Raw genomic sequence first — 24876 nt, 5'->3', positions numbered from 1 at the left:
GTACAATATGTTAAACAATAAAAGTACATATCAAGGGTATTATTCAGCTCGAGTAGCCCACCTCGCCCACCTCGCCCTCGAGAGCCTTGTCTAATGTTGATCGCAGCGCATCGAGTATCGTGCAAGATAACCTCATACCTATAACCCGATCATTCCTTGATCATAGTGGTATCTCATCCTTCCTGTAATCGTTCCTATGCTTTCCCAATAACTCCAAAATTCCCATGGTTGTGACTGAAGAAAAATGTGAACATAGCATTACCACGCTTACGCAACAGTGACAGAGACGTCAGGAGTGGCCTTAAAGCTTGTCTGCTCCTCCGTGCCTGTTGATGCCCTGGTCATGGTCTTCTCTCCGTAAGAAGATCTATTTCCTATTGCAGAGGAGCGACCGCTAATGCTCTCAGATTCTTGAGTAGGAGTGACCACGTGCTCGGCTTTCTCGATATCTTGCTTAACCTCGTGTGAATCGCTAGCCTCATTCGCTATCGGTGCCTCGTCCATTACTGCTGCATGCTTGGTAGGGTCTTCTTTGGCCCTCGGTGTAGTCGCTTCGTCAATTTCGCCTTCAAGTTCAAATTCCTGTCTAAGTGGACTGCCCATTAAACCATTGACATCTCCCATCTGACTTCTCGTACGAGACGTACGGGCAGGACTTCTGAGCGGAAGCGGAGGCGGCACTCTTGCAGGAATGTTAACTCGAGAAGCTACCATCGCTACTCGAGCGGGCGCCTGGGCTGTAGCAACTTCGAAAACAATAGCCTCGTCTTCCACGTCGGATTCGTCCTCCTCTTCCTCTTCAGCTTCCTCTTCAATTTCCTCTTCAACTTTCTCTTCCTCTTCTTCGTCGCTATTGTTATTATTGCCCTCATGTAATGACTCAACGGCTGCATTACTGCCAATGTTTTCGGTATGCGTACCCGTACCTGTACCCGTACTCTTCGTGTCTTTGGTAACTTCAACTTCTAAATCGTGCTCATCTTCCTCCTTAATAATCGTCGTGCTTAGCTCGTCGTCCAGATCTGGGAAATTTGATAGGCTCCTCAGAGCACTAATATCGATCTTAGTATAGTCAACTTCAACAGGCTCTTTCACCGCCGGGATGTCTTCGGTTGTCTGTGGCTGGTTTCCGTCTTCGCTTTGGCTTTGACTTGAGCTTGGGGTCGTCTGAGGTGTTGGGAAGTTACAGGTTTGCGTGCCGGCATCGGTCATTTGGCTTCGTTCAGTAGCCATCGTTCTGCTAGACATATAGCTTCCCCTATTGCTCCGTGACAGATAGGTATCCATACTTTGGCGACCAGCTTTGGGATAGAAAGGGCTCGTCGGGCTAGGGTTATATTCGAATTGGCTGCTATCGGGTCTCAGTCGTGTGCCGGCTTCACGGATGCTCATACCAGCCATCTCGAGAGCCATGACACCAAAAGGATCCGGATCCTCGAAATCAGGAGCTCCAAATGTTGTCGACGAGGCTCCTGAACTCGGAGATTCGATGGTTGCATCTCCGGGCGCAGAGGAAAGCAGCTCAACGAGGGCCGTGTCATAGTCCGTTCTTCCCTCGGCAGCCTTGAGCACTTCGGTAAGAGGCCGCGTTTGGGGCAGACTTTGGTTGATATCCCCCGCCAAAATTTTCGCGACACTGATTTTCATCCCATAGAACCTCTCATTTTCATCAGCCCGCTCAGTTACGACTATTCCGTCTAACTTGACCTCTGCACTGTGTCCTTTCGCTTTCACGTATGCAATTGCCCTATCGCTCAGATCGGCCCATGTGACATCATTTTCAAGGAGGCCCACGGCCACCAGAGGGCCAGCGGTTAGACTGACATCGGTACCAAGAGTTAACCGCGGCCTTGCAAATGCTTCGAGGACCGTAAAATTGTTAATAACGAGAACGCAATCATAAATATCAACGCCAAAAACGAAGCGCAAACTAGCTGTCTGAAGCATTAACCCAGATGGCGGAGACCATGTCCCATCCGTTTTGCGCGCGATCAGAATGCCGCTACCGCCTGACCCGGACCCAGAACTCCATATTCCAGATCGCATCGAAGTAAAAACCGCGAGCCCTACAGCATTTTGTAATATTCTTGGAGGGATCTTCTTTAGAAACTTATGCGACGATTGTGTACTCGAGTAAGTTGACGGGGTCCCCGGTCGGTCGTCTGGGGTTGAGAAGCCATCGCCTGTTAAGAGGCGTCAGTTACAGGATATCCCTTACTTGCGGGATACGAACAGTGAGAACATACTACAGAAGGATTTAAGAATGCGGGCGGCCTTGTCGCATTCCTTGTCTAAAGTCGCGGGTAGGAAAACATCCCTACTTAGCCTCGACGTGCTAAGGCGGTTTACAGGTGAAGGGATCTTGTCGGCCCAGCCGCGGACGAGGTCGACACTATTCTTCCGGATAACGGTCTTGTTATGGCCATTGCTGTTACCAATGACCGGTGTGCTCGATCTATTGCGATCCCACGGGAGGAGGGCGGAAACTCGCTGCATCATCAATGGCTAGCTGCAACTAACAAACACGGATCGTCACCTTCCGAAGGAAAGACGAGTTTGCGCCCTTCGGAGGAAAAGGCAACCTCTTGTCGAAAACAAAACTACAGTAAGTTGTCAGATCAAGGACGGAGAAGTCGGATCTGCTCATCAGGCAGGCACTGAGCCAGCGGCATTGAACAGGGAGAGGATATGGGATCCAGAGGCTTGAGTCGGAACGCTTAACGATTAACGAAGAGGGGACTAGGAAGAACTGACGACAACTCATGCAAAGGTTGGCAATGGTTCTGTTTCCTTTTCTCTGTTAGATACATACGGTAGGCGGGCTGGCCGGGCTGGCGGGCTGGCGGGATGGGCTAGAGTGAAGTTGGTCTGCAGACAAAAGTGACGTTTTGACTGGGCAGTCGACCCTCAAGCCGGGCTTAGGATGCATGCGTACATAGTAAATGCATGTTTAGTGGAGCTAAAGGTCAAGGTAAGGTCAGGTAGGCGCAATTTGTGCAGGGTAGGACAAGACCAAGACAAGCTAGACAGGGAAGCGCAGGCACGGCCGGCAGCACCAAACAGCCAGGGGTAAGGAAGAGACTTTACCGTATTGGGGTAGTTTGCAATGGCGGGGACGGGGAGTAATAAACGGAGAGTTGCCGCACTACCGGTTCGGTTTTGATGAATTCAGGAACAAAACTACAGATTATTTCAGGTACCTGCCTACCGCATATATATTGTGGACTTGATACTGCTGCTACCTCGGTACCAAGCAAGAACGGGACTGGCATTTCATTTAAGTACGCACGTATGTATGTATGTGCATAGCGGTCGTTTCCAAAGCGTATTAAATCTAGAGTCCAAGCGGGAGGAGATGAAGCATTCCGGCGTATGATACGGATATTACCTATATACGGAATATGGAATATGGAATGTGCAGAATATCAGATGCGCTTAAACGATCTCAACTTAGACTTGGGCCAAAAGCAAAACGTAAAGTTTAACAGATACTACCTAATACTAGATTAGGTACATAATCCAGTTAAGTCTAATATATATGAACAAACGTGGCTGCAGAAACTCTATACGTATGTTGCAGAGTTAGGTACATGTGGTTAAAATAGAATACAGTATGTATCGTATTCCACTTTACACGGTTCAAGGATCTCGGAAGCCATATATTAAATGAAACAACTAAAACGCCTTTGGGCGTACCTAATCTATTATGTATACCTACCGACTTATTTTAGTTGAGGCTTTGAATATAATGCGATCTCTTGACTCATTACAAGTAAATGAAAGAAAAAACTACATGTAATTAAGGATGGCCTTACCGTATCCGATAATTTCTAATCGATCTTCTCATCGTTGGGACTCGGGAATTCGAGTCGATCGACAAGGAAACCTTGTTTAAGCTTGGAAAAGGCCAAAAATGCTACTCTCCACACTATTAAGTCCTTCATTGCTTTGTTTTTCCTCAACCGTCTTTCTCATTCTATGTAGTTAGGTTGAGTCCAATCATGCACTTTTACGTCTCCGTACATGTGTGGACCTAAGTATGTAAGTGTGTGTGTGCATACACTAGGTAGTATACATGAGGAATGTTTTCGATTACACCAGTATCATCATGTAGGCTTTGCTGGCTCATCAAACGTCGGGCTGCCCTACCGCCTCATACATCTGTGGAGATGCCATGTACATCCGCGGCGTTGGCATGAAAATGACACCGCCAAGCCCGCCCAAATCCACTGACACATGGGCGCTTGCAGCATTGCAGCTTGCACCGATCATGAGCACGACATGAACTGATCTCTCTTTCACCCCTAGTACGTAGCGACGGTAGTGGAAACCCTACGTTGACAAATCCAGTTATGAGATGACAATGGGCTCGTAAACGGGCGATGGCGAGTAGCCGCGATGATCTCGCGGCAACTTATCAATATTGATCCTTCGAGAAGATAGTTTAAATATGTACTTTGGTATGGAATTTAGTTACCGTAACTGCATGTACATATGATACGAAGTAAAATAGGCGTTCTCGGGTTAGCGGGACAGAGATCCTTTCAATATATTTTAATATACTAAAATTCCCAGGACCTCCCCGTGCAGATTGCTGCGCCAATGCAATTTATTCGCGGATATCAAACTACATACTCAACTACTGCATACTATGGTAGTAGGCTGAAGTTAAATATACTCAAAAGAGTTGTTCTCATCTGACTGCAGCTTCTATGTATACATATTGTTACGATGACGATCAATCATGTGCCCTCCATCACCTGTTACGAGGTAGCCTCTTCGTCCTAGGATGACCCATCGGCACCCATTAGTATGTACTCGCGTGATACGAGGTTCGAGTTCGTACGCATGTACAAAATACTGTACAGCTACTGTATGTACATATGTATATCCATAAGCACATACGCAAGTAATAGGTATGTACATAACATGGATGTACGAAGTACATAAATCTGTTTGGTCCACATATCTTGCCTACATTACAGATTTCCCAAGCCGTTGGAAAACTTCTTTCCGAATTGAAACAAGGCTACCCCGGCCTACGCTCAACGGACGCCAAATTGGTGCGAGGCGAGACCTGAGAAAAGAATACATAGTAAAGAAAATAGTAAAGAAAATATTTTTTTTTAACTTCCAAACGGGCGAAGAAAAGTTTCCTATGTTTATTAGAGCTAAACCTCCGAACTAAACACAGTTGCTGTATCACATTGCGCCCTGCTTCACCGAAAGACTTCGTGCAGCACCACTACACTATGTACCATCGCCGACCAAAGCGTTCAAATAATAAATACCCGACTACACCGCAGCCCCCAAAAATACGCTATAGTAAGCGTAGCGCTCGCGAGCTAGCCCACTCCTAGTAGCATTGCATTACCCACCCTGCTGCACGCCTAACTTAGTATGTTACATTAGGTAGTTAGTGTTTTTATTTTAAACTTCTCAAGGCTGTCGAACTTCTAGACCCTACCTACCTCTTAAACATTAATTTAGGCATCTTAGGTACTTACTTCCCATGTGTGGGAACACCGGCGTTTGCGGAACGAAAGACTGGACCTGACTAAGCGGGACCCGGAGTGGCACGGCCAAGGAAAGCCGGTATGTAGGACGCGCGGCATTACCGTTGATTTCCCGGGGTTTGGCTAAATTAATAAACTCCACGAACCCTCCCATATCCATGGCAACTTGTTGACTCCGCTACTTCTACTTTAACCCCTGAATACCCCTATATCCGACCTTCTATAGAACAAGCCGACTAAATTTCAATGACGTATGATGCAAGTAGTGAGACCTATGTATTAACTATAGGGATTGAAAGTAAAAACTTGCTTGATAGGCAAGTTCTAACTTAGGTAACTATAGTAACTGAAGGATATTTGTAAAATTAACAGGTTTATTAATCCGCGAGTAATTTACATATTAACCAGAAACTTGAGTAAAAGTATCGTCTTAAGAAAAACACAAGACCAATGTCAATCTAAAGGCTTTCCGCGTAGTTGTTACTCAGCAAAGCTGCTCACCGCTTGATGGTGATATTACCAAGGCTTGGTGACTAGTTAGATTAATAGCCAGAACACAACGGAGTAGCCGAGAGGGGCAGAAGGGGGGGGGGGGGCTTAAAGGATTGCCCAATAGAATTTCAGCTATAGAAACTCTGATAACTACCAAAAGTCATTAGTAGTTACAGAACCGTAGAAGCTATTCTCGACTATTTCCAATGACGGCAGTGTGACTATACCAGTTTATATGAAGGACAAAAGGATACTAAGAAAGTACATGTAACTAGTCATTTAACTTATGATTCGTATATTCTATAGACATGTCATTGAGAATTAGAATTACCATTAGAGTCCTATTCAACTTAGAAAATTTAGATGAGCCAAGATACTCAAACCAGCCAACACAGCAAACCAAGGCAAGTACCAACATAGCTAGGTAATCAGTCTAATCTGGGATCTTCATTCAACAGTCTATCAATACGGTACAATCTGCATATTCTGTCTTCCTCAAAACTCTCATCGTCCCCGTACATCCCATCCCACACCTCTCCCTCTCCTTCAAAAATACCAAAAAAAAAACCATAAACCACTCATGTACCAATCCCCGCCCGTTTACCAAGATGATAGATAGCAGCATAACATTATTCGTGAAATGTGAAATAAACCCCCGCTTCCCTCTCCCCGAAGAAGCAAGCAATTTGGACAAGGTGTATAAAACGCCGAAATGTGATGATTGATTTGCACCTGGCGGTGAGTGGGACTGGTGCGAGTCCTCTATATGTTGCCCACCTTCCGTCAGAACGAGAATGATAAAATATTAGAACGAGAAGAGAAAAATGAAGAAAGAGAAAAAATGTCGTTCCGCATGCATAATAAATAATAACCCGTCCTTGTTGCCCAAGAAGTGAAAGTCGTAGTATGGTATGATACGGTAAAGTCTTCCAAAAATAATAATAATAATAAATAATCGCAGGAATGCAAGCCATGCTCCCTCGACGCCCCTATAACCCGCCGTCGCCGCCACATGACCACTCCTGGTTATGCAAGAGTCCGTGGTGATACAAGTTGAAATCGAGGAACGTTGCTCGTAACGATGATAAATGCGGCCCGTGATCTATAAGCCGTGGCCAAAATTGCTTCTTCGACTAGTAGGTCTGCTGGGCCAAGGCAGTCCCGGGATACGGGCCCCCGAAGAGGACATACTGCTCGAACGGGAAGCAGCTGATGGTCTTCCGCGAGCTGCGCACCCATTTGGGGCGGGGCACCTCCTCCCAGTCCTCGTTCGTCAGGGGGTAGAAGTTGTAGGCTTCGTGCGAGGGCAGGTCGTGGTGCTCGCACTCGAAGATGCCCTCGAGATGCAGGCGTTCTAGCTTGGGGATCTTGGCGCGGAGTCCCGTGAATAGCGACTTGAAGTTGCCCTCGTACATATGGATGCCTCCCAGCGACACCTCGAAGGGCTTGGCGAGCCCGCGGCCGCCGAGACGTAGCCGCCGGAGGGTGGCGCCATGCCGCGCGAGGAAGTACTTGAGGTCTTCCTCTTCGCACGAAACACCCTCGAGCGTCAGATCCGTGAGCTGCTTGTACGTGAAGTCGTAGAACAGCTCACGGAACGACAGAGCGAACTTGGAGTTCTCGCTGGAATAGGGGTGGAATGCGAGTTTCAGCTTTCGCAGATTCGTCGCGAGCTGCAGGATGCGACCGAGTCCGTTGACGGCCTTGAAAGCTGAACTGGGGCCTTGCAGTCCCGACGGGTCGAGAGTTAAGTTAAGGGTCTCCAGACTACTGAACGACTGAGCGTGCGTGAACCAGTGGCTGCGATGGTCTTTTGAACGGAATAATTCGAGGGGAAGTCGATCCACCTTGAAAGAGGTTAGAGGGACTCCATGGAGTGAGGAGATGATAGCATCTAAATTGCTATACGTCTGGGGTCGATCCAGCTTCCTGCAGCTTGGGTAGTCAAAGACCTCCTTCAGAAGGTCATTTTCGAGAGGGCATTGGGTGAAAGTAATCTCAAATTCTTTAAGATTCGGAAGAGAAGAACATGCTTCTCGAAGGTCGTCAGCCCTTAGATGCAATGGACCAACTACCTTGCGCCCCCTTTCGATCCTATCGAATTCCTGCCTAGCCGATCCCATCAACTCATTGCGGTGGTCTGGAGGCGTGACGAAATGTTGAAACCTAAGACACCGTGTAAGCAAGTCCAACTGCATAGATTGAGAAGAATTGGGCTAAATATCGGCCTATAGTATGTATAGTATGCATATAGTATACGTGGCTGTCGTATTCGCGTAGACGGCATTATGATAAATACTTGTGTGCGGAAAATGCGGTCTTGGCGATTCGAGATATTATAATTTGAGAATTTGAGAATTTGTGAAATATCAAATAAACAAAAACTTACCATGAAGTGCTCCATGCGTCGTAATAAGATAACTCGCCGAGAAATATGCAGATTGATGTGATGCTGCCTCTCAATCGGTCGTGCAGCGCGATGGAGTGTAATCGGTCGATATCATTTCTCCAACCGACAGCGGTGAACCTGGAAGATAGCAAGAATTCATAGCCTACATCTGCTAACATGCGAGTGACCTCTCTCAGATTCCTAACTGACTCGGGTTCGCAATGAGAGAAGACGAGTCTCATAAGCTCAACGGGCAAGGTATCCATAGGGAACGGCAAGAGGTTGTAGATTGTAGATATAAAAATCAAATATAAAAAGTTGAGGTAGAGAAAAAAAAAAAAGACAGTTAACCAAGACTGGTGGACTGGACTGGTGGACTGGACTGGTGGACTGGACTGGTGGACTGGACTGGTGGACTGGACTGGTGGTGGTGGTGGTAGTAGTAGTAGTAGTATGTAGTGGTGTAAGACGAGAATGGGTATAATAATTTCCAAAGTCCGCCAGTTCGAAGAGCCTTGAAAATCAACAAAACGCCGTTACGGAGTGAATTCTAGACGAGATTTCGAAAGAAAGAAAATACAAGACCTCGTAGGCGTTCTCGAGGAATTTTTCTACTTGGAAATGGCGGTTAGTTATTAAGGCACCAAGAACGGCCGGAGCTCGTACTCAACGAAATGGCGGAGAGGTCGATGTTTGGTGCATTTCCTTTTCTGCAACAAGCCTTTCCGAATCTAGGACAAAGGAAAAAACCGCACCAACTATCGGTGAGAATGAGACACACATATACAATGTACTGAATGTACTAAATTTTCCTACTTTCTACTTTCTTACGGACAACAACATGGAACTAAAAAATAAATAAAAAATAAAAATCTACTCCCTAAATGTTTCGCTGTGAATGGGTCCCGCTGAGCAACCCAGCTCAAGGGGCTGAAAAAGGATTTCTTCTCAAGGTGAGATGGCGGTAAGACACCCCCTGTACGACAGCGATAGATATTGCTGGGTACGGTGAAGGAAAAACGACGAAACTTGAGAATACCTAGGCGTATAGGTATATATGTAATATTATGTATGTATATGTAGGTATGTAATAGTTGGAAGTTGGAATAGTGCGACAAGAACCCGGGATCTAACTGTGACAGGTACTGTGACTCAAAATGTCTACCTAGACCTACATACGTAGCCCCCCCAGTGAGTCCAGGGCTGCTAGGTTCCTGCATTAGGCCTTCATAGGCACCGTCCTGCACCGTCCTGCACCGTCCTGGGTCCGTCCAGCATAAACTTGGAGGGATTGTACCGATCCCGAGCCATGATTCGCTCCCTCAAACCCTGGCTTGATTTAGCGGGACGATACAGCTCAGCAGTGGCGTTTTTTCTTCAACGTTATCTTCGAGCTGCAAAGTTCCCCCTTGCATTTATTTGTATTGTAGGTAGTTATTTGTAAAAAGACGGAAGACAAAGTGCGAAGAATCGGGCACGATTTTCTTTTTTTTATGATATTCTTTTTTCCCGCTAAAAGTGCCTAATATAGACAATATAGACACGGGAGCTGAGTCCCAAGTCTTACGTTTGCTAAGCGCTTTTGAAATTCATGTGCTCGTGTCCCAAGTAAGAAGAGCCTTGTACCACGGTCTGCTCTCGAAATTTTAAATACAACTTAACGAGCTCCAAGCCTTTGGGGGCCCGAGTCATACTTCATAGCCTGCCGTGCCTTGCCTTGAATATAGCGACTTTGTCATCGTAGAACAAAATCTCACGTAACCGGAGCCGTGCTGCTGACCCTACCGTATCGTCTTCTTGCAACGAGTCCGTCTCAGACTCAGCATCGTCAGACACATCAGTCATGTCATCCCCAGCGTCCGCTGCACCCGCATTGACGTTGTCCTCGTTATCGTCATCATCGTCATCATCATCGTCGTCCTCTTCCGTCTCTTCGTCAGCCTCACTGCCGTCATCATCGTTGCCGTCGTCCATATCGATCACGATGGGTACGTCTTCATTGTGATTTCCACCCAGACCGACATCAGAACTACCATTAGTACCGTCGCCTGACCGAGTCTCTAGTATCTCGAAGCATTTACTGCCTATACCTACGTAGCAAAGCTGAATTTCTGTTCGCAGCGTAATAATGTCAACTAGCTGGAGAGCAAGCTCTTTAGGATCGAAATTGCCAGATATATGCCCTAATATATGAGTTAAGTGTAGAGAGCGAAGCTGTGAGACGTTCGGAAGCCGCTGGAGGAATGGATGCTATAGGTGTAGCACCAGTTAGTGTTCGCCACCGTTACTATTGCGGTTAATTTAGGCTGTAATGTCTGCTTACCCAGTCCTTATAATCAATTGCCACAGCAAGTTCTCTGAGATTTGGCATTCGCCCGCTAGTAATGTAGGAAATCATTTCGCTACTAAGCACCCAACTTTCCCACCGACGGCCCTCTCCCGACTCGTCCGAACTATCGAGAAGGAGCTTCTTGAGGCTTAACCGATGACGCTTTATCGCGCCCTTGAAAACTTGGTCAAGTTTCACAGCTGGATGAGGCGCCCGCCGTCGGTCTTGCAAGAAAAGTACCTCTAGGCTATTGGGTGCGAGAGTTTCCTTGATGAAACTAACCAGAGTATTGGAAGGAATGTTGGTATGTATGTGCTTCAATGCCAAGTGATACTGGGTTGGTGTTCCAGGGGGTGAGCCATGGGCCGGGGGTGTAGGGTGAAATTGTCTTTTTAGAGTCCTCCAGAGGTGTTCAACAAACATGCAATCGAGAATCGTAAGACTTGTCAAGACGCTCCAGTCAAAAGCCTTTGTGCAAACCTGTAGTGATAGCGGTACCCGTTCGAGTTCCAACGTCTCTAATTGGAGCTTTCCATCAAGACGCTTTCTTTCCGCATATGATTCATTGCTGCCCTGACCTGAGGCCGTAGAGACACCGGGCCGCTGCTGATTCAGGGGTGGTATTTCTCTAGGCGTTGTGATATTCGCGTGCGTGAACGGTGAAAGGCCACCGTTAGAACTTGAGCCGAATCCGACCCCAAATTGCGTCTGTTCCGAGGTGGGATCAGTCGAATCCTTCATCTGAACCTTTGTGACGGGTTTTCTTCTTATGTCATATATTCTACCAACCAGTACACCGAGGACCCCCCCTAGTCTCCTTTCTCCGATCTGACTTTCTCCGGGCCAACGGGCATCATGGTCAATTTGCTGCAAGGTGTAGCTATCCCAGGCCTGCGCAAAGTCCGCCATACGAGCTTTCTGCGATATCCCAATTCGGAGTTCCCGAAGGTAAGATCTCGAACGCTCGATTAGCACCGATATCTCGTCTAAGTACGCAAGCTCATCGATGTCTAGAACCGTCAAGCTTTTGAGAGGTGGTAGAATACTGAAAGTTGGATACTCGACGTGGCTTTCGGAGTACTTAATTGGCTGTGTTACAGACGGGTGGAAATCACTAGGCAGAGTATTGCCGACAGGAGTCACTGTACTTCCAATAGGAACAGAAAGAGGCGGCAAGGGACCTTGGATCGGGCTAGAAACGGAGGATGAAGCATCTTGGACCTCGGAATTATCGTGCCAGCGAACCCAGACCTTCTCCAACTTAGATTGGCCCTCCGGATAATGATCTTGGAGGGATGCTAAGGCCATGAAAACTTCAGATAAAACCCCTGTGGGCATATCCCACACGAAGGTTTCCAAGTTGATCATCTTGCCGACAGCTATTGCCACCAATGTTCCTAGCATCTTCCCGCTCTCCTTGGTGACCATATATTCGGATGTCCAGTCCTTCGGCCCGTTACCGAGGGAAAATTTACGAGTATATCTTGCATATTGGTTGTTGGAAAGCCTCCCAGAGGATTCCAAGTAAGGTAGAGAGCTCCCTCTCAGCCATCTTGCCCGCTGAGCGAACTTACTGCCTAGACACAAGGTTGCCAGCCCATAGGTCAGCGCATCGACGTTTTTACTGTCGGACGGGGGAACAGTATCATCTGGCCAGACTATATCGAAGCGGGCGTAAATATGAGGTATAGCGAGATAATAGAGTGTGGAATTCGTTAAAGCTAACGAGGTTAGGTCGTTCGTGTGGGTCACCTAGCATCCAGATGTCAGTAGACCTTACATAGGACCTATTCATAGGTGTCTCCAGCTTGCCTCCTTAACGATGAGCCTCAAAATGTCGACCGGAAGGTCGAGAAGCTGCAACGGCCTAGACTTGGATTTTATAGCTTCCCATTCTCGTCCTTTGCCTCTAAGAAGTTTGGATAGGTTCGGTACAGGCGGGTCGCGCACAGGAATATCCGACGACGAAGATTCCGGCGGATACTGACCGGTCTCATGTCTCGTTTGCGGATGCGAAATTAGAAGGTCCTTCAAGCTGGAATGGCTTGAATCCGCGCTGCTAGCCATGATACTTTGTTGATGCTCGCCTTGACTTATGATATCGCTTGAAGCTAAAGGCGCCCTGAAGCATCGAATCGCATGCTGTCAGCTATGATGGATACCGCCAATTATTTATATCGGGGCTTTAGATATGAGGCGGAAACAACTAGAAGGCAGTATTATTGCGTCGCGCGAAATGGATGTTATACGCAACTCCCAGCTACTTGGTGAGTAGCAACTAGTAATATGATCGTCGCTGGAGCACTGGAGCACTGGAGCGCTGGAAGAGCTATGTAGGTACTAAGTAGGAAAGTTGATATTTGATTAATGTACCGTTACGTGGGTAAGCGATTTAACAAGGATGGCAACGATTTATTTAAAGGTGTAAAACAAGAGCCTGAAGTGTGGCTCTAGCCGTATGTCGTAGGGTAGCGATTGTGAAAGAGGTATGTATTTCATTCGTTTCAACTCAGGCGAGGCTTGCATCTAGTGTAGGTAGGTTTCCCGTACTTGACGCCTTTAACACAAGAACCTCTAAGTGGATTCTAATTGGCCTGTCGCACGGGGTAGGCAGGATAGGCGTGGGGCACATGGCACGTATAAAACATAAGGTTATAAGGTTGGCACCTAACTCAAAAGGGATCTACGAAGAAATACAGCGGACAGCGGACAGCGGAGATACGGCAACCACCTATCGATAAGATATCTAATCTTGGGTAGTAATGTATTAAGGTAGACTTCAAGATGGGCTTCAAAATCTGGAAGCATCTCATTGATGATATCGAGATGGAGTATATATTATGTAGTAGATACGATTGGATGGGATCATAGTTGGCTTATCGTCATCGCCTCGTCGTTACCAAGCTAGTTTCTCACGAGGCACAGCATGAAACTACCTACACCACGGTTCATATGAGAGGAGAGAATTCAACCATCCCTTAACGTATGTGTCGATGACATAGCTTCCTCATAGTCCTAGACCCTATCCTAAAACTATCTTCATACATATGTGTATCGCAGTCATATAGTAATAGCCATTCGTCCTTAGGATATAAAAAGGTAGACAACTAAACAATTTTATGTACCTAGTTAGGTACCTAGGTAGGTACCTTAGGTACATACAAGTAAGTCAGCGCACAGGCGAGAAAGACTGACGTCGGTCGCACTGGTCAGGACCAAAGTCATAAGGGACTGGAAGTTGCCAACCTGCCAACCTGAGCCCCTCCAAAGCCCCGCCTCTTTTGCATGTATATTGTACCTCCCCGCGACGTTTATAGGTATTTACAACAGAGCATCCGCTTTCCTTCTCCTAATTATCCTCCGGTTTTTCCCAGCCTCTTTATTCTTGGGTTTCTAGCCCATATAAGTCTGTTTTGGTTATAACCTACGACTTATATTTGCCGCCAACTATTTTATTTTCCCGCGAGGAGCTGATTAAGTTGAGAACTGGCTATCTCCGACATTATATAGGTAGATTTGGTACCTACATAGGTAGGGAACCTTACCTTTCTTGCCCCGCTTGACTGTTTCCCGTTTCTCCCATCGCACGCTTTGTGTCGTGGCTAATAAATCAATCAGCTTCTTGCGCCGTGTCCTATTCACAGGTTGTCTATGACTACATCGGTAACTGCCTAACAGCACACTGGCCTTAACTCAAGTCAGTCCAAGCACTCATCGGAGCTTCTAGTCTATTGCTATCTCCTATTTAAACTGACCGCCTTCCTAAGCTAACTTTGCAACCCTCTAGATTAATCTAGGCCACACAAGAAGTAGTATCCACCGTCGCATATCGACTCGAGCCCAATAACACTTGTCGCATCTATATTCCGAGTTTTTTTTTACGTTGGAAAATATGGCAGGCTTTGCAACAGATCTCTGGGAATCTATCTTCACTCCCGGAACGACTCCAACCCTCCTCGTCGCTACCAACGCTACATTCGCTTGTTTACAGCTCGTACTTCTTCTCCTACTAGTCGGGACATATAGTATTCACTTCGTGATACTCTCATTCCTGTGTGGGGGGCTCTGGTGGGCTATCAACTGGTTCGCAGCCGAGTTGAGGGTAGCACAAGCCAAGGAGGCCCGGGACAAGGCACGTTCCGAACAAAGAGCAGCTGCACAATCCTCGGACGAAAGCGAAGAAACCGAAGTAGAAACCGCTTTCATCGCAAAGGGGAAACCTACCACAGGAAGCAAGGAAGTGGAAGTTATAGAACAGACGGGAGACCTGAAGCTTCGAACGGAACCTTCGTCCGGAACAAAATCTAGTGTTAGTACGGAAGACGAGTGGGAAAAGGTATCCGAGAATGAGAACGAGAAGGACAAATAAACTGTAACCTAGACGAATATAATTATATACGCTTGGGGTCGGAGTGGCATTTGCACGAGCATTTGTAGCGAGGTTGGGTTAGTAGCATATATACCTTGCATTTCAGGACTTCAGCGTTGATTATCATCTTGCTCTTTACATCTACTAGCACGTTTATAGTTGAGGGGATACTTCTTATATTGGATTTAACCGGCTGTCAATATATAAATAATAGTCAATATATGTGTCTGAAGATGGCCTGGCATATAAGATATATTTAGGTAGCTTATACATGTTTAGAATGACGAATCGAAGCTCTATTTGAACTAGACTACAAAACATCAGCGAGATACAACGGTACTTATCAATGTACCAAAGTACCCAATCGGGAAAATAGCTCTGAGTCACGTGACGGTACGCAACCTGCAATTGACGGCCTTTAATTTTCACCACCCTAGAACTTCGCCTTGTAACCAAAGCTCACTAAACGCGACTGTCCGACCTTAAGCTTCCAACCAAAATCTCAAGATCCCGAAATACAAACCTCAAAACCCATTATCTCGCAAAACACGAATAGTCAGCCAAGATGAAGCTCGTTAGGTAAGCTTATCCTACTCCCACACGGCGCATAATTGTGTGCTAAATTAAGTATTCACAAAAGCTACGTCTACGGCTCCGGTGCTAATTGTGATGGTTTCCCAGGTTCTTGATGAAGTGCGTCAACGAGACGGTGACGATCGAGCTGAAAAATGGTACGCGCTACACTAAACTCCTTAATCGGATAGGATGTTATCTCTCTATGCAGTGGCTAACGACGGTACTATTTAGGAACAATCGTGCACGGCACAATCACGTCGGTCTCGCCGTTGATGAACACTGCCTTACGAACAGTCAAGATGACCGCCCGCGGCCAAGACCCCATCTCCTTGGATACCATGAACATCCGCGGTTCCACGATCCGCTACATCATCCTGCCCGACTCGCTGCCCTTAGATACGCTCCTGATCGACGACTCGGTGAAACCCAAGAACAAGGCGCGCAAGGAGGCTGCGGACAGAGGTGTCCGGGCAGGCGGGCGTGGTAGAGGACGAGGACGAGGCCGCGGCCGTGGACGGGGTAGACCGTGAGAGGGAGAGCCCTAGCAGCAAGCTTTAGAAGTATCGGTGATGCTATATTACAGCATACCTGCGCCTCCGAGAGGACAGCACAGACAAAGGAGGAGGAGGAGGAGGCTACGTTACAGATTTAGGCAAATGTCATGAGAGTCAAGTCAAGAGAGAGAGAGAGAGAGTAAGGAAGACAAGTTGGTGGGCATTACTTCTACGGCGTTGGGGGGGTAGGCAAATGAAAACACAACACACACAGACACAACCATGAAAGAATGGCAAAGCTGGTATGGCTCCTTTGCAAACACTACTTAATTTTTCATTCTTTCATGCGGAGCTAGCTGAAAGCTCACAAGAACCAAACAAATAAAGTCCCATTGGCAACCAAAAACCAAAAATCCCCCTCCTACGTGCTGTTAACAACCTACTCTGCCCAGATCCTGATGATCTGCAGCTTCTCCCATCCGGCCTGCTTCCCACTAGTTCCCACTGTCGCAACCTTCCACGCTTCCCCGAGGCTCAGGATCCGCTGCTTGACTTCGTCCGGCTTATTCTGCGCGCACAGCAGGATATACGCACACCCCCTGCGAGAAAGTACTCGGGGCAGGCTATTAATCAGCCTATCCGTCGTTTCCATCCCATCCCTACCGCCCGCGTAGGACAGCGAGAGCATATACGAATCATCATCAAACGTCGGCGTCGCACCTAGATGCGGCAAATCCGCCTGTCCCGGCAGCTTGGGCAATTGGGGCGTCGGCACGTACGGCGGGTTGAAAATCAAAACGTCCACCAACCGGTCCCCCACCGGCGCAACCAGGTCCCCCTGGAACGCGCCGAGAAAGCACCCGTGCGTCGTCGTCGTCGTCGTCGTCGTCGCCGCGGCGTTTTCCAACGCAGCTTTTTTCGCCGTCTCGCTTGTCGCTTTGCAGGCGTGCCCGTTGACGTCGACGGCTGCTGTCAGGACGTTGCGCGATCCGAAGAGGACTTGCGCTTGCGCGTTGACGAAGGCGATGACTACGCCCGACCCGGGGCCTACTTCGACTACGAGCGGGACGTAGCCGTCTCCGAAGCGGGTCTGGAGGAATGCTGTCTCGGAGGCGGAGGACAGCGTGTCTAGCAGTAGGAAGGAGTCTTCTGCTGGCTCGTATACCCTCTCGTACGCCACGTGTGAGGTATCGGGCGTCGGAAGCATATCTACCTAGGTGCCTATGCTGTGTTAGTCGTTGAAGCAAATCGGGATTACGATGGTAAAGCGATACAGAGTTAGGTCGAGCTAATAAATTTTTCTCATCACAAAAACCTAAAGCACGTGATATGTTCGTCTTATGTGGTAGGACAACGATGAGTATATTGATTCTTGTTTAATAGACCTCTATGAGGGTTGATAGTTTGTTATGTATTTAATGCGAGTAGATGTAGCCTGATCTTGACTATGGGCATTTATTTGCGTGTCTAGTTTCACGAGAGGCTTCACGGCCGGAGCCTATTCGCAAAGTATCCTTCCCTCCATCCAAGCCAGCATCACTACTGCCTGACGGTCGTAACTTGAGTCGAGTTTGATATAACGTAAAACCGGTACTTGGTGTTGATAATAATAATATCTTCGTAATGGTAATCTAGCGAGCTATTCGGTCGGCGATTAGTACACGGGCATTCGACCACATCGCAAACATGAACAAGAATACAAGAATATCCAACATACCCATAAAGCCAACGCAATACTCCCTCTCCCTCTCCCTATCCCTCTACGCCTAACATGCGATACGCAACTCCTTTCCAGCAACACCCGCGCGTCTCACATAACAGCGCACTCGCATCCCGGATCGTATTTACTCGGGCCGAACCCCCAGCGCCAGCGACTCTTGATATCCATGATCATGCGGGTCTTGTTCTTGTCGTAGCAGCCTGAGAAGCGACAAGCAGGACACAAGCCCGCCGCGTCAGCAATGCTCGCAGGCTCGCGCGCGACGCCGTCGCCAAACATGCTGCACGTGTTGAACCCCATGCCGGGATAGCACGGCTGCCAGATCTGCAGCCAGTGGTGCCTACAGCAGCGGCTGCGGAAATCTATGCGGCGTGTTAACTTATGTGTACTGTAGATGGGTATCTGTACTGGAAGCACTGCTTTGATGGGCTGATAGCTTGTCTTGGATATAGGTTTGGTATATCAAATCAAAAACATCCCGGGTAGACGGACGCGGTAAATGCAATAACAGTTTGTTTGTTTCAAGGGAATATACATACGGATCGTTCTACACATGTCTCTATTATTCGTAGCGTAGTGTGTATTGCTCGGCAAGTAATGTCACCTGTAGATAAGTACCTATAGGTATAGATGTAGTTGATATTGCTAGTAGATGGTGTTTGTCTTATATCAGGTTTAAAATGTTGCTTGGGAGTTGTTATTTGCCTAGGTTGCCTAGGAAAGAATTACTACCTCACGACGAAAAAGATAGCAGGAACATTCCCTTCATCTGAACTCAAGATCCGGAGTGCAGGTGCGTGTTTGACCCAGACAAACACTTACACACCTCCATGTGCCTGCCAATTCTCTCGTCGTCGGATTTATACCACCAATGGAGCTGGGTGTATTAGTCTAATATTTTTGGTACTATCCTTCACAGTGGCTTTTGGGATGGATAATATCTCGGACCACATATTTCGTATTTGTTCAGGTGTTAAACTTCCTAACACAGTACTGAATGTATGCTAATTACCTATGTAAAACTCTCGATTCCGATATATACCCCGTTTGCTCAAATTATCTCGTACGCCTACGCTTTTATTAATTCGAAGGGCTTAGACGTACTACCACAGATAGCCAGGCGAGTTAATATATTATATCCAGTTACCATCATCGACCCTCTGCTCCGAGGTGGTTCCGGCATCGTTACCATCGCTACCACCGCTATTATCGTTACATAGCCTTGCTAGCATCTCTTCAATCCTCAAGGCGGTGTTCTCTAATGTGCCTAAACGGCTTGATAGGTCCTCGATCTCGGACGATTCACTCATGATGGTTCGTACCTGGTCTGTTAGCATCCCATATGGGGCTATAGAATCTCTACGACTCGGCGTCTTAGGTGGTGGCGGTTGATTCGACTCGTTATCTTGATTCTTACTCGACTCTACTAGCGTCGAACTTTGCTGTCGAGCAAACTGTCTTCTAATCATATGGTGTGTTAGCTCGTCGTCTACTGCAATGTCGCGTTCAACTGAATCCGGCGGAGGAATATCAAAAACAGCCTGGATGTCCCCGTGGCTTGTTATCCTCCATTTCTCCCAAAACCAGCTCCGGGTACGACGTTTCTTTGGTAGCTGTTCTGTCGGGTATTCCACCAACTCCGTATCTGACCATAGGAGTTGCCTCTCGATCCCGGCGATAAGGAGTAGCACCGGTAGATTGATTGCCCTGACTGTTGCTACATGAATCTTGTGGAACCATCGAGGACTAACAAAAAATCTCATCGGAACAAATACGAATAGGGCAATGATGTTGAATGGAGGCTGGTAGGCGAATATCGCGTCGCTTTTCACACCTTCGAGCGTCAAGACCGCTTTTCGAAACTGGATCTCGGCAGTAGCATTGGAGACAATGGTACCGAAAGTATTCGAGAGCATCGAAACCAAGATCGTTAGGAATAGCGTGTTACCCAGGAACGCGAATGTGACCATTAAGGTCGGTCCTAGAAGCCAGTGAAATTCCCCCTATATGACACGATGTTAGGGAAGCAAGCATAGAAAACATTTTCAGTCTCACTCACAGAACGTGAAATACCAGTGCCATCCAAGCCGAACCAAATCCACAGCATCCATTTACTGATAGTCCTGTGGATGGTTAGTCTATGAAGAACCTTTGCAACTATAAAATACCTACACGATATTGTGACGCCCTTCTGCGAGCCATACCATGGAGAGCAGGAATCCACAAAAGCACCTGGTCGTCATCAGTCTCACAGAACTTCATCGGGTAGCGGCGCGTTGTGTGCTTGGGGATACGAACCAGGCTGCCAGTGCTGTAAGCAGAGTGAAATCCGCCATCATAGATCGTAAGGATAGGAAAACTAAGTTATCCGATAATAAGTTGAACGCTAGCCGAGGTACGAGCACTGGAGCTCCCATTGCAAGGACGTCAAGAGCTTGTTGGCCTGGTTCAGGTTGTCCGGTTTTCCAACCGTATATTCTTAATATCAAATATATCCAGTAGACCAACGCGAACATGACATCCAAGAATGACCAAAGATTTTGCGTGTATACGCTCCTGTTATCTTCTTTAGCAGATAAAGACGTAAAAATGTTCGAACTAATTTACCATCCATGTGCTAAGATCGTTGCAAACTGATCAAGAACCCAGCCGAACGCGTATACTGAAAATGCCATCTCAAAAACGCTCAAATACTCCGGATTGCGCTCGATCATGAATAGGAGATACAAGGTAAGGAGGATAATGAACTGGGTTATTTCTAATATGTTCCTCGTGCGAGGCACTACCAGCCGATACTGGTTAAGTAAGGGGGCCTCGCGGGGTTCGTATAACGAGATAGGCTTTAGTTTGTATCGGTCCGGTATCATATCCAGCTACTAGCGTTAGCAATCACATGTGTCGCTATATAGGATTAATTTATTATAAGAGCACTGTCTGCTGGAGGATGACGGATGGCTTCGATCGAAATGAAAGATTTTGGTCACATACTGTTATCCTGTTAGACTCGGAAAGACAAGAAGATGAAGAAAACGAGTTAATGTAATGAAGTTGAACCCTATCTCATACATACCAAAAGTGGTTGGAGTATAAATGACTTGCCCAATGTAGATTGCGTTGACACTAATATCTGTGAGCTTCGTGGCAGATTCTCGGCTGGAGAAACTTACACTTTTTGACAATGTGTAGAACTAAGAAAATGCTTGCTACTACTTAGGATAGCTACCTCAAGTGCCGGTAAAGTCCTATTTTGGCTCCACGTAGGACCAAGAAAGGCCTCCTCACGAATCTCCTCCGGGGCATTTTGGAACGGCCCAAACCCAGTAACTAGAATTTTAGCTAAAAGAAGGAGTCCCTCCGAGCCTGGGTTATCATCGCCAAAACGTCTTAAGATGCGGGTAGCCACAAGCTCACAGAGGGTCGCCCGTGTGAAGTAAACGTTTTGTCTATTGGTCATATGCTCCTGCTCACGGAGGAACTGAAAGCGGTTCACGAGCAAACAATAAACTAATTTGTGATTAGCTTTATTTCCATAACTACTGGTCTATATAAGTAGGTACTGGGATGAAATATTATATATAAACAACTTAGCGCAATGAGTAAGTACACGTACCGATAGATATATCATTCTGCTCGTATAACTTGTCTACTAGCGGCCGGACAACTGAAATATTGAGCCGAAGGTCTGTTAACTGCTCGAGAGTGAGAAAGTCTTCGACTATACTGATAACATCTCTTCGTATCCGATGGATATTTGTATACACCGGCAGATGGGCGTGGTCATTCGTATCGTTACCGAGGGGTGGCTCTTGTTCTGGCGGGCCAAAAACGACACGACTCAAAAGAGGCTGGTGTTCAGGCTCTTGTAGTCGAACCGCCCGCCGACGAGGCGAAAACATGGTGGCGCCTTGAGATTAAAATTCAAAGGAGAAGCCCAAACTTGCACTTAGTCCATCGGGTTGCAATACCTCGAAGAATCCTAATTGCCTAAACCAATGGAGATGCACAAAACAGCATCAAGCTTCACAGCCAATGATTGCGGATCCTACTTAATTAAGGAAGAAATAAGCCTCTTATAAGATGCTGCGTGGTATCCGATTGCCTGTTCGTGGACTGTCGTTGATGTAACTTCGGGATGTTGTTGTCGTTAGGACGAGCTGAGGCTTAAATGTGCCCTGGATTCGTGTGATAGGTATATATTTTTCGTGGTGAATACCATACAGGCAACAAGCAGATTTATGAAAATATTTACGCCCAAATTGACATCCGTCTTTGAAATTAAAGTAATAAAAGTTGTTAAGCTTTAGGTACTAGACTTGGGATGTCTTGGTATTGAAGGTTATTTGTGTTTTACCTTTTACTTGTTACTTGAGCTTTACCAAGCTCCTTCTTATTGGTATAGTTTTAGGTTTGATATTATTCATAGCTGCACATTGACGTCGACGGGGCTTTTTGTTTCACACATGCAAGATGCCAGGCAACATCTAACTTTGGCTTGCCTAGGGGCTAAGGTGGCACTACAGCAAGCAAACCGATAAGATAAGGATAGCTTTTGCTCCATTAGGGAAAGCCCCAAGGCTGCCGGTTGTCGATCGGTTTAATCTTGGGGACTTCAAATAAGCAACAGTTTCTACTTTCAACCCCAAGGTTTGGTCTTTGACCTTTCCAAGTCACAATTATAATGGTATGGCCTTTCACCTCTGCCTCTGGGAAAGACGGTGATTCTTCGAGACGACCAGTCTCCTGGTCTGACAGTTTAAACGGAACCGATTGGCAACATTACAAAGACCCTAGAAATTGGGTCCCGACTTTGCTTGTAACGACAACCGTTGTCGCCTCCTTGCAGATCTACCGTTCATACCTACGTCGAATCCCCGGTACTATTCATATCCGACCGAGTTTTTTCAGGAAGAGAAGCATCTTCGGTCAGGTTACGAGTGTCGGAGATGGAGATAACTTCCATTTATACCACACACCGGGTGGTCGTCTAGCGGGGTGGGGATGGCTACGAAACGTCCCGGTCAAGAGGGTAGAGTTGAAGAATAAGACGGTAAATTAGTCATGACCCTATTTGACCGCTCTCTATATCTAACTCTTAAATGGTTTAGATTCCTATACGTCTCGCTGGTATTGACGCACCAGAAGGCGCTCATTTCGGACGACCTGCCCAACCATTCTCGACGGATGCCCTCGCCTGGTTATCTGAATACATACTTGGGCGAAGGGTTCGAGCAAAGATCTACAGACGTGACCAGTACGATCGTGTTGTTGCTACCGTATTTGTAAGGCGGTTCCTTATCCGCCGCGATGTTGGCTTGGAAATGTTAAAGCGAGGTCTGGCTACAACATACGAGGCTAAGAGTGGTGCTGAATTTGGTGGTCTTGAGGAGAAGTATAAGGCTGCAGAGAGTAAAGCAAAGGCTGCGAAGAGAGGGATGTGGGGTGGTAACCCGCAATTCTTTGAAAGCCCTCGCGATTATAAGACCCGAATGGGTGTGGGGGAACCGCAAAATAGCAACACCAAGTTATGAGATATGAAATCGTTCAATCGGATTAGCTCTGTCTGACTTTCCTACTACGTGACTTGCGCCATTGAAAAAGCGACCAAAGGAATAAAATATCTTAATTTTTGAGATGGGTAAGTACCTAACATAAAGCTTAGCCTTAAACCGTATATTTGGTCAGCTACTTAATAGAAAACAGAAGGCGGAGTTGGAAGGAGTGCATATAGGATGAACCAACCAATTCTATCCGATCTATGTGCGGATCTCCGCGCTCTCCCGGAATCTCTTGCGACTGGTAAGTATGGTGATGTTTCTTCAGTCCCGGACCACGGTTATGTTAATGTATCTTGCATCTTGCATCTTGCATCTCGCATCTTGCATGTTTCGACGAACCCCCAAAATTCCGTATACTTAGTTCCGTGTCCGTAGTCTTGAAGAGTTGGTATTTATTATCGCTATTTTCCCGTTGATTGTATACGCTCGACGTTACGGCGGCGGCAAAGCAATTATAAAAGATCCTATGGGTTAAAATTGGAAGGAGTTGTTGCTACTTACTCTGTCATTGGTTGGCTTTTCGACGCTGGCGATCATCTGAATGTAAGCCTCTACCTATTACCTTTTTAGGAGGTATATAGCTGAGGTAGGTTATGTATTCTATTGAACTACATGTATGTAAGGTATATACGAAGCACAATACCGATTTTTTTCTATTCTCGGGAATAACAATCATCATTCATACCATCTTGTTAAAGAACCCGTTATGCTACATAGTACAGGATTAGCCGGCGTAATGATAAGATTTGCATAATAGAAACACGAGAAAACCGCCCGTGAGACTTCGCTTGGATAAGATTCTACCCTTGGCTCTCTTTTAACGGTTGGACGATGAGACTAGACTAGTTACAGATTGGGAAGACGAGATTGTGGCTTCCCTCAGGAACGACCCCTGTAAGCCCCTTATGGACACCCGATGTGGAGCGTGTGTGCAATGGAAGCGTGCCGTCTGCACAGGTGAGCTAAGCTGGCTAGGTGCGTACATCTAGGTACATGTATGTAGGCTCTCAGCAGAAATTACGCTACTGCAGGTGCAGACCCTCCCAAGCCTCTCCCTTCTTGCACATTTCGCTCTAGCTCTTCCTATTGTTGCACGCTGGCCGTTTTTCTCACCCGTTCGACGTTCGACGTTCGACAACGAAGAGGCAGAAAACACCAAAGAGTATTGTCACTCCTTTTACCTCTTTATTACTCTAGGTTAATACGTGAGGCGTGTAACAATATATTGTTGCACTATTCTCGCCTATACGGCATTTTCTTTTTTTCACAACAGTCGTTTCTCATTTTTAGTCACTCGTTCGCGTTTTCTGAAGATCCAATCAGATCCAATCAACACTTGCCTCTAAACCCCTGATCTGAGGACAGCATTATCCGGCAGACTACGTTTGACAGCAACAAGTTCTGGGGCAGTTAAGACACATCAAGTACGATCGCGT

The 24876-nt window shown here is 46.8% G+C and overlaps 8 protein-coding genes across 8 annotated transcripts; 3 read left to right on the top strand and 5 right to left on the bottom strand.

Moving 5' to 3' along the window:
• Window positions 1-148: 148 nt before the first annotated feature.
• On the bottom strand, window positions 149-2703 carry F4817DRAFT_172412 (uncharacterized protein). Its single transcript, XM_049298220.1, has 2 exons — window positions 2247-2703; window positions 149-2183 (listed from the first exon to the last, which is right to left on the bottom strand). Exons 1-2 carry the CDS (start codon window positions 2497-2499, stop codon window positions 268-270), a joined length of 2169 nt encoding a protein of 722 aa, XP_049157371.1. The 5' UTR covers window positions 2500-2703; the 3' UTR covers window positions 149-267.
• A 4438-nt stretch (window positions 2704-7141) lies between these two features.
• F4817DRAFT_359956 (uncharacterized protein) lies at window positions 7142-8663 on the bottom strand (the record flags this gene model as incomplete). Its single annotated transcript, XM_049306219.1, has 2 exons — window positions 7142-8174; window positions 8398-8663. The coding sequence occupies 2 exons, from the start codon at window positions 8661-8663 to the stop codon at window positions 7142-7144; spliced, it is 1299 nt and encodes a 432-aa protein (XP_049157370.1).
• Window positions 8664-9645: 982 nt separating this feature from the next.
• F4817DRAFT_343265 (uncharacterized protein) lies at window positions 9646-13418 on the bottom strand. The gene is made up of 3 exons (XM_049304004.1): window positions 12539-13418; window positions 10721-12478; window positions 9646-10647 (listed from the first exon to the last, which is right to left on the bottom strand). Exons 1-3 carry the CDS (start codon window positions 12791-12793, stop codon window positions 10093-10095), a joined length of 2568 nt encoding a protein of 855 aa, XP_049157369.1. The 5' UTR covers window positions 12794-13418; the 3' UTR covers window positions 9646-10092.
• A 646-nt stretch (window positions 13419-14064) lies between these two features.
• On the top strand, window positions 14065-15392 carry F4817DRAFT_343264 (Pkr1-domain-containing protein). The gene is made up of 2 exons (XM_049304003.1): window positions 14065-14257; window positions 14345-15392. Exon 2 carries the CDS (start codon window positions 14619-14621, stop codon window positions 15093-15095), a length of 477 nt encoding a protein of 158 aa, XP_049157368.1. The 5' UTR covers window positions 14065-14257; window positions 14345-14618; the 3' UTR covers window positions 15096-15392.
• A 148-nt stretch (window positions 15393-15540) lies between these two features.
• On the top strand, window positions 15541-16403 carry F4817DRAFT_172253 (Sm-like ribonucleoprotein). Its single transcript, XM_049298218.1, has 3 exons — window positions 15541-15674; window positions 15777-15826; window positions 15903-16403. Exons 1-3 carry the CDS (start codon window positions 15661-15663, stop codon window positions 16199-16201), a joined length of 363 nt encoding a protein of 120 aa, XP_049157367.1. The 5' UTR covers window positions 15541-15660; the 3' UTR covers window positions 16202-16403.
• Window positions 16404-17674, bottom strand: F4817DRAFT_172254 (uncharacterized protein). Its single transcript, XM_049298219.1, has one exon. The coding sequence runs from the start codon at window positions 17370-17372 to the stop codon at window positions 16605-16607; it is 768 nt and encodes a 255-aa protein (XP_049157366.1). The 5' UTR covers window positions 17373-17674; the 3' UTR covers window positions 16404-16604.
• A 1166-nt stretch (window positions 17675-18840) lies between these two features.
• On the bottom strand, window positions 18841-22301 carry F4817DRAFT_343248 (uncharacterized protein). Its single transcript, XM_049304002.1, has 8 exons — window positions 21496-22301; window positions 21053-21389; window positions 20957-21005; window positions 20493-20758; window positions 20184-20441; window positions 20058-20117; window positions 19945-20008; window positions 18841-19888 (listed from the first exon to the last, which is right to left on the bottom strand). Exons 1-8 carry the CDS (start codon window positions 21779-21781, stop codon window positions 19019-19021), a joined length of 2190 nt encoding a protein of 729 aa, XP_049157365.1. The 5' UTR covers window positions 21782-22301; the 3' UTR covers window positions 18841-19018.
• Window positions 22302-23444, top strand: F4817DRAFT_343247 (SNase-domain-containing protein). The gene is made up of 2 exons (XM_049304001.1): window positions 22302-22932; window positions 22991-23444. Exons 1-2 carry the CDS (start codon window positions 22564-22566, stop codon window positions 23411-23413), a joined length of 792 nt encoding a protein of 263 aa, XP_049157364.1. The 5' UTR covers window positions 22302-22563; the 3' UTR covers window positions 23414-23444.
• Window positions 23445-24876: the final 1432 nt, after the last annotated feature.

The sequence above is a fragment of the Daldinia loculata genome, assembly GCF_022478755.1.
Source record: "Daldinia loculata strain CBS 113971 unplaced genomic scaffold F4817scaffold_38, whole genome shotgun sequence".
Classification (NCBI taxonomy): domain Eukaryota; kingdom Fungi; phylum Ascomycota; class Sordariomycetes; order Xylariales; family Hypoxylaceae; genus Daldinia; species Daldinia loculata.
Note: the sequence above shows the minus strand (reverse complement) of the source record. Positions and strands in the feature narration are given on the sequence as shown.